Raw genomic sequence first — 8,277 nt, 5'->3', positions numbered from 1 at the left:
TTTTATTGATAAACAGATAGCAATGAGACAGTTTCAAATCAAATCGGAAGTACAGTTTCAACAAATAATACACTGCATATATTCTTCTTAGTGGTTGATTGCTGTACAAGAAGATCAGTCTTGTAGTGATCTTGTTTTCAGCCTTCATAAAAGTAATTTTATGCACAAACTACGTGAAATCATCCCATTCTAATAAACCTGAAACTCTTTGTCTTCTGAATGTTATAAATTCTTACTGCTCAGCAATATGCCAGTAATATTACAGAATAATCTAATTACTAATAAAAGATAGTATGTTTTATGTCTTTGTTTATGGTGGAAGGGATGGATTTTTGAGACTCGAATATTTATAATCTTTCTCAATCACTTGTTGGATGTATAATTCTTGACAATTTACTTAGTCTTTCTGAATCTCAATGTTTAAATGAAATGTACCTAAAGATACATGTTTTGGGGGGGCCGGGGAGATGGCTCAGTGGAATAAGCGCTTTCCTAGCAAGCACAAAGGTCTGAGTTCAATCCCTGGTTCCGCCAAAAAAAAAAAAAAGATACATGTTTTGGGACTTACTATGAGGAAGGAAAGCAATAATTTGGCACAAAACATGTACTCAATAAATTATAATGGCTGCTAATATTCTTTTGTTTTTTCCTGGTCCTTTTGATACAGGGTCTCCCTATGCAGTTCAGGCTGAACTTGAGCTCACTTTGTAGCCCAAACTGGTCTTGAATTCACAATCCTCCTGCCTCAGTCTCCTGAGTGCTGGAATTACAGGCATATGCCACCATGCTTGGCTTATTTTTTTAATTTTATTATCAGTATTAAGTTGGTTATACCAAAATTAACCCTCAAATAAATATACAGAAAATAGAGAGAGATATATGCCTTAGATGAATATAAACAATACAGAGAGAAATACACTATTCTGTAAGACAAGCATGGATCCTCCTTTGCTTATTCCCACCTCAGTTTTGGCTTTGTTTGTTTGTTTGTTTTGGGTTTTACGAGTACTATAGGTTAAACCCAGGGACTTCATACCCTGTTACATAGCCAGCCTTTTTTTAATTTTATTTTGAGGCAGAGCCTTACTAAATTGGCTTAGTTGAACAGGCTGGTGTGGAACTTTCCTATCCTATGGCGTGGAACTCAGCCACCCAGGATGCTGTGGGATTCCAGGACTGTCACTACACCAAGCTCTACCTGAGTTTTAAAGCAAAAAGATACCACCATAAGGCTTAGTGTAAGAATCCATAAAATCTAAGCAGTCATATTATTTGTATTTGTAGACATAAAAACAATCTAGTCACTTTGATTCATAATCCATACTTAATTTTGATTTATTTCAAAATTATTATATTCTCTCTGGTATTGATGAAAAATAATCCATTTCTATAAAAATCTGAAAACATTTAATTCTATTGCATGCAATAGAAAGGCAAAAGTCACTTAAGCAAAGAACTTATGAGAATCGGATTCATAAGGAAAAATATTTCATATGAAAGCAATAATAGGGATTTTCTGGACTTTTGAATATTAAATACAAACAACTCAGTATGTTATATTTGAATACATCATGGCCAACTACTACTAAAATAAAAGCCTGGCTATGAAGTGTTAAGAGTAAAATCTCAATTCTTCAAAACTATGTATTTTAAAATTATTAATTGGCCTTGAGGAACAAAAGCAAAATATGCAGCTAGTAGAATCAGCCACTTAAGTGCAAGGCATAACCTCTGGAGTTCTAACTTGCATGCAGAACAGTCAAATTTTAGATATTATCTACATCATAATAGTATTATGTATGGGTAATAATACCAATGTAGTTATTTATCAACCAAAACTTTCTATTCAATTTAATATTACCATTAACATATTAACATTAATATTAACATTACCAAAGTGAGAACTCCACTCTCAAGAATAGGAGCCAGACAGCCCCCTAGCCTCTCAAATGCCAAACCCTGGCTAGAAATGAAAGACAAACCCTAATATACATTACGAAATACACATCCACAGACTCAGAGAAGCTGAGTGATTATGGGAATATTTGTCTAAAATGACAGAAATGCCAGCCTTGCCATCAATCAGGTAAATTTAATTTTAAATGACTATCAGTCCCTCGTGACCACCAATAGAATCCATGAGCATGTGATCACCTTCTATTCCACTCTATCAATAGGTTCCTGTTCAATCCTGTCTGATATACTCTCTCACACATCAAAACTCTGTGCGTTTACTATTTTGCACTTTTAACTTCCAGCACAAACATTAATAATGGGTGTACAGAATATATTTGAGGGAAAAAAATCATTATCAAGGAATCTCATGATAGGAGGGGAAAAGAATGTTCTCTTTATGTCATAATTTATGAGAATCCATGAAAAACTATCAAATACTTGTTAGACATGTCTACTTTTTTTTTTTTTCTTTTTTGCGGAACCGGGGATTGAACTCAGGCCTTCGTGCTTGCCAGAGAAGCACTTATTCCACTGAGCCACCTCCCCAGCCCCAACATGTCTACTTTTATAGATACATATAAATGTGCATGTACCTACATACACACATACGCAATTCTTTCTCCAGCTGTTTCATACAAGTGCCGCACTCTGAAGAACATCCTATTCAAAGGCAGCTTATTCAATCATATCCCTGCCTGATATGGACCATAATAATATTATTGATAATCAGCTGCACTATCTAATAAACCTTATGTAAAACTTCCTTTAGTAAAAAGCACAAGTTGGAGAATGCCAAAGAGCAATATAATAAAAAAGGAGCAAGAAAACATAAACTTTTCTTTTGATGATAAACATTAGAATAGTACAGTATGTAAGATATTAATTTTATTATCTGAAACTAGTCAAGCCTTGAAAATTCTTCCATGAATACAAACACATCTTAATTTGAAATTTTTAAAGCTATCGCATGTATTAATTTACATGTGAAAAGTGGGTGTAAAGGAAGAATAAAGGGTAACTTTCGCATGCACTTGAAAAGCCACCACAGGCATTTTATCAAAACACACCACTTGTGCTGATGTTTACCATACCTGAACACACTGAGCTGCCGTGCTGCATGTTAATAAGGAATGCAAAACAGAAACAAGGAAATGTTAGCAGAATAAAACTCAAAACAGTTGCATGGAGGATTATAAAAATTAAAACACAAGTTTTCATATTTAGTCTTTAAGGTGGATGAGTAATCTAACAATTTATTTTGAACTCAAATCATGCAGCTCTTAGTTGTAAGTGGATTACCCAAGTGACTGGCTTCACTGTTAAAATATTTTTCCCTTTTCAGGTTTCAGAGAAAGTTCCACAATCCTGTTCCAGGAGTCCCCTTCAGGACAATTGGTTAATTCACTTATTAGAGCAACACAGAGATTTAGAGAAAAAAGATATGCCTTTTACATTATGTCTATTCATAATGTTGCTTTAAAGAAGAAAAATACTGGTTATTACTTAGCATGAAGCAAAAATAACTGTTGTCAAAATAAAGCACTCCCTCAAAGGCAGGGTACTAACAAAGGTTGTAACATTAGAAGTCAAGTATTCATTGTCACTAAAAAAATAGGAGGCTGTCAGAGTTGTTCCTAGTTTTGAGGGTGTGAGCTTCCATAAAGAGCTTTTCAAAATATTCAAGAACACAGTAAGTACTGGTGGCTCCACTAGCATCACTGTGAAAGGGACCACAGGACCAATCCCACGCCAGCACTTACTTCTCTTCTGTGACACAGCCTGCAAGCAAGCGGTCACGATATCACAGTTGGTCTGGACCTTATGCAGAAGCCGGTCCTTCTGCTTCAGCTGCCGCAGTAGCTTGGCCGACTGAACGCCAATTCTATACTGCAGCTCTTGGAGGATCACCTTCAACTCATTGGCATCTATCAGTAGAGAAAACAAAAATGAAGCAGTGAATAGCCCACCAGGAATACAAATCCCAATGTGACACCAGTAAGAGATAAATATCTAGGACATCTGTTTAAACCACATCATTCTAGGTTCTTGCCTGACTACATGTATGTATTCAGTTGCTATGTTCTGATCAAACGAGTCATTTAATGCTTCCCTATAAAATACTATAAGATAAATTTGAATAATACTGTAAGACAAATTTTAACGCTGATGCTGTCAGCAAAGGTTACTTTTCCTGTGGCCAGCTCCTACGACACAGTCACCTTTCATTGCCTGAAAACTGGCTTGTGTATTTTGTATCATTAAAGTGCTCTGGTGGTGAATTTGCATGACAAGAATCTTCTTTAGATCCTTTATATTAATGCTAAACTTAACAGCTGCTAAGTTTTTCTTTTTAAATATATTTAGTACAAGGTCTACAGGGTTTCACTATACAGATTGGGAGTCATAGTGATTTTCCTGTTTTCAGCCTCCCACGCACTGGGATTATGGGCACGTCGTTGCCACCATGCCCAGTCTCAATCACTGACTCAGCATGCCCCGGGGGCAGGGCCAGCCCAGCATACTGGAATCAAACCCGGCCTCTGTGCCCTGCCTAAGCAGACACTTTAGTCTGCTGAGCTATCTGGTCGGCCTAACAACTGCTAATTTTTAAAGCATTTATCTTTGTAAATTATCATGGAGAGAAAATAATTTTGCCACATTTTTTAAGGTAGATAAATATGGCAATACTGATTTTGCTTTAAATCTATAGTTCCCCAATAGTCTATCTACTAAGTACAACATTTCATTTTAGAAACGCAATACTGAGAATGGAGATATGGCTCAGAGATATAAGTACCTGCCTGGCAAGCGCAAGGGCCCAAGTTTGATCCCCTGTACCAAAAAAATTTTCAAAAATAAATAGAAATTCAGTACTTTAGAAAAGACATTTCCTTTAAACAGATAAATCAGAATGTCTGCCTTCTTCAAACTAACATTCATAAGAGTATACGACGGGAGCTGGCCAGAGAGATAGCTCAGCAGACTAATGCGCCTGCTTAGGCAAGTGCAGGGACTGCTGTTCCATCCCCAGTACCACATGCAGTGCTGGCCCCACCCAGGGTGGGCTGAGCTGGCCACAGAGTCCAGGTATAGTGGCACAAGCTTGTAATCCCGGCACTGGTGAAGCTGAAAGCAGGAGAATCACTACAAGTCTGAGCTGCATAGTGAGACCCTGTAACAACGAAATACATCTTTAAAAAGTACATATATGAATGATATAAAAACTCACCTCATTTTCCATGACTAAAATACAATATCCATGAATTTGTAATTGTCTGAATTATATGTACCACATGATTTTCAGACCTGAGTGTGGAAATGTTCTCACAGCAGTATCTGCTAGGATGTAAACATCCAAGGGACAGAAGCAAGAACTTTGTGTGCTCTGCACATTCCTTTGCACAGTGTTAAATAATTGAAAAGTGAGGGCTGGTGAGAAGGTTCAGTGGGCTGGTGAGATGGCTCAGTGGACTAAAGCACCTACTTAGAACAAGCTTAGCAAAGCACAGGGACCACGGTTCAATCCCCCAGCACCACATGCCAGCCAGCTCCGCACCCTAAAAAAGGCAACAATTAACTCTCGAAGGAATTCCAGGATGTGTGATAATCAAAAATATTTCAGGGAGATAGCTCAGTGGCACAGTGCCTGCCTGGCAAATACAAGGTCCTAAGTTTGATTCCCAGTACAAAACAATAACCTCTGACAGCCAGTCATGGTGATGCATGCCTGTAACTTAGGAGGATGAGACAGAAGGATCACACTGAGTTCAAAGCCAGCCTGTGCTTACATAGTGAGACCTTGTCTCAAAAAAAAAAAAAAAAAAAGAAAAACAATTGGGCCAGCCAAATAGCTCAGCGGATTAAAGCACCTGCAAGCAGGCAAAGGAGCTGGAGGTTTGATCCTTGGGCCTGCCATGCCGGCCCCGCCCCAGCAGGCACTGAGACGGCAATTGACATGTAACATGAGCCTGTAATCCCAGCTCTTGGGAGGCTGTAAACAGGCAGATCACTCTGCACCCGATCTAGTAGTGAGACCCTGAACACCCTCTCTAGACCTTTCCCTAAAAATACAAAAAAAAAAATCTTTTAAAATCTCTAACACTCAGCACTTCACATACTTTCATGCTCTGAGGTAGGTATTATTATTATTATTATCATTATCATCCCTCTTTACAGGAAAGTGAGACAGCAAGACCACACAGCTAGTAAGGAGCTATGGCAGGATATCAGCCAGGAGTCCAACTCCAAAGTTCATCCTCTTCACCATGGAAACACTGAGGGTCCAGAATTCCTGAGAAACCATTCTGACACCTCACCTAAAGAAAGGACCTGAACATGTCAGATAGCTAAACAGGTGCCACATGGGTACTACAAAATTCCTAACAGTGAGAAGAAAGAATTAATGCACAGGTCATCAGTATTATATAAGACTCTGGGTGAAAGCAGAGTAGTTATTAGGAGGGAATATATGACACTGAAAAAGTCACCTAATAAGCAACATTATTCAAGCAGACCACTGTATCTATCACCAGATTCTTTAATCTTAGCATCCTAGTGATGTTTACCAATAGAAATTGTGTGCCATTAGAGTATGGCACCTTGTTCCTTCTAACAGGGCTGACTCCAAGGAAAGAAAGGGTCAGCTGGCAACTTGGCAGACATTAAAACTGAACCCAGGGCAAAATGGATTCTTCTAGGCCTTGTTTATGGTGAGCAGAATGGTCACTCATATGAACTCCACTTGCAAAGCTTCAGCATTGCCTTCTCTAAATTTTGGCTTGCCAATTTTTCTCTTGCAAAAGGAAATAACTAATCCCCCAAATCCCTCAGTAATTAAAAATGAATAGCCCTGTAGAAAGAGAAAGGCAAATCAATTCTTCAGAATTGATTTTGTTGGAGTCTGAAAGAACTGTCACCCCATGGAACTTCTGGCATGAATACACCCTGTGTATAATCGTATAAAGAGAAATGTCACAACTCCAGCCAAAGTCCTACACAGAGGGAGGAAGGTAGAAGCCACTTGCAACAAGCAACTGGGGAAAACAAATCTTCACCAGGAAGCAAAAAGAGGAAGCCAGAAGCTGTCTACATAGATAATCTGGAAAAAAAACAACAGATTTATTCTCCCCACCCACCCACTACCACCAGCAGCTAGACTGATTTTACAATGAGAAGATAGGAGACCATTGTACAATACCCTATCCTTCAGCTCTCTCCCCATAATTGAACACAAGCTCATTATTTCCTAAATGTTATTGCGGCTTAGTTTTTATTTCTCACACCTCACTAATTTTGTAAACTGAAATCATGTTGTATCTATGCAAAAAAATAAAGTACTAACTATGATAGCGTTTGAGAGACAAGCTATGATGAACATTTGAGGAAAAAAAAAATCTCAATCAGGACATGAGCTTCAGTTTGATAACAAGCGAAACGCCAAATGACCCTCTCCTGGATGTTGTCTCAGATCAACCACTCCATGCCAACTGAAGATCCCAGCAGTTAAATTCTGTAAGGCATGGGGGCCTGGGAGATGGCTCAGTGGAATAAGTGCTTTCCTGGCAAGCACAAGGGTCTGAGTTCAATCCCTAGCTACACACACACACACACACACACACACACAAATTCTTCGAGCCAGTGCCCAGTAATCCGCAGAGAGAACAAAACAAAATTAAAAAACACCTAGTGAGCTGTTTGGAACCTTAAGTTCTGGCAGAAATGGAATTCATATGCTGCATATGCTGCGCTTTGAAACTGAATTATGGAATTAGTCTGCCAAACACTATCCAAGTGGTGTGGTTAGGTAGGGCAGATTTTAAACAGCCAAAAACCAGCCCTAGGATTCGCCTCTATTCTCCAGTGCCCTGTGGGGAACCTCAGGTACACACATCAGAAACCTAAGAAACTCCAAACCGATCCTAACAGCTGTCACCTGAACTAGAGTTCTGAGTGGCGCTCTCTTGGGATTCCAGGAGCACCTGGGGGACAGGGAAGGAAAAGCCAACCTTGCCGGCTACGGATGCGCTAGGCGCCCCCCGGGAGGGGACGAGAAGGTTGGGGCAGATCTAAGTGGAGTCAGGAATACCGGGCGTGTGGCACCAGCGTCAGACAGGAGCAAAGCGTCCCCGAACTCCCAGGGCGCGCTCGGCCGGGCGCAGGCGTCCCCGCCCCGCCCCTCACCTTTCTGCTGCAGATACTGCATCTGGAGCCGCAGGCTGGGGCCCGCCGCCGGCCGGCCGCCCAGGAACGCGTCGGGGCCCGAGGCCTCGGTGGAGCTGTCCAGGCTGTCGCGGCGCCGCTGCGGGTCCCCCGGGGCGCGGC

The 8,277-nt window shown here is 40.1% G+C and overlaps 1 protein-coding gene across 3 annotated transcripts in view; it reads right to left on the bottom strand.

The window, feature by feature from the left end:
• Tbc1d30 (TBC1 domain family member 30) overlaps positions 1–8,271 on the bottom strand; it is a 106,672-nt gene extending 98,401 nt beyond the window's left edge. For 2 of the 3 annotated variants that reach the window (XM_023716329.1, XM_023716330.1), the window contains exons 1-2: positions 8,137–8,271; positions 3,717–3,881 (exon numbers count right to left, since the gene is read on the bottom strand). In XM_023716329.1, the coding sequence (XP_023572097.1) occupies positions 3,717–3,881; positions 8,137–8,158 (187 nt within the window). In that variant the 5' untranslated portion in view covers positions 8,159–8,271. The remainder of the gene's footprint in view (positions 1–3,716; positions 3,882–8,136) is intronic. The other variant, XM_023716328.1, reaches the window with a different exon arrangement.
• Positions 8,272–8,277: the final 6 nt, after the last annotated feature.

This window comes from Octodon degus, unplaced genomic scaffold (genome assembly GCF_000260255.1).
Source record: "Octodon degus isolate 3935 unplaced genomic scaffold, OctDeg1.0 scaffold00047, whole genome shotgun sequence".
Taxonomy (NCBI): Eukaryota; Metazoa; Chordata; class Mammalia; order Rodentia; family Octodontidae; genus Octodon; species Octodon degus.
This window is presented reverse-complemented; position numbering and strand designations above follow the sequence as displayed.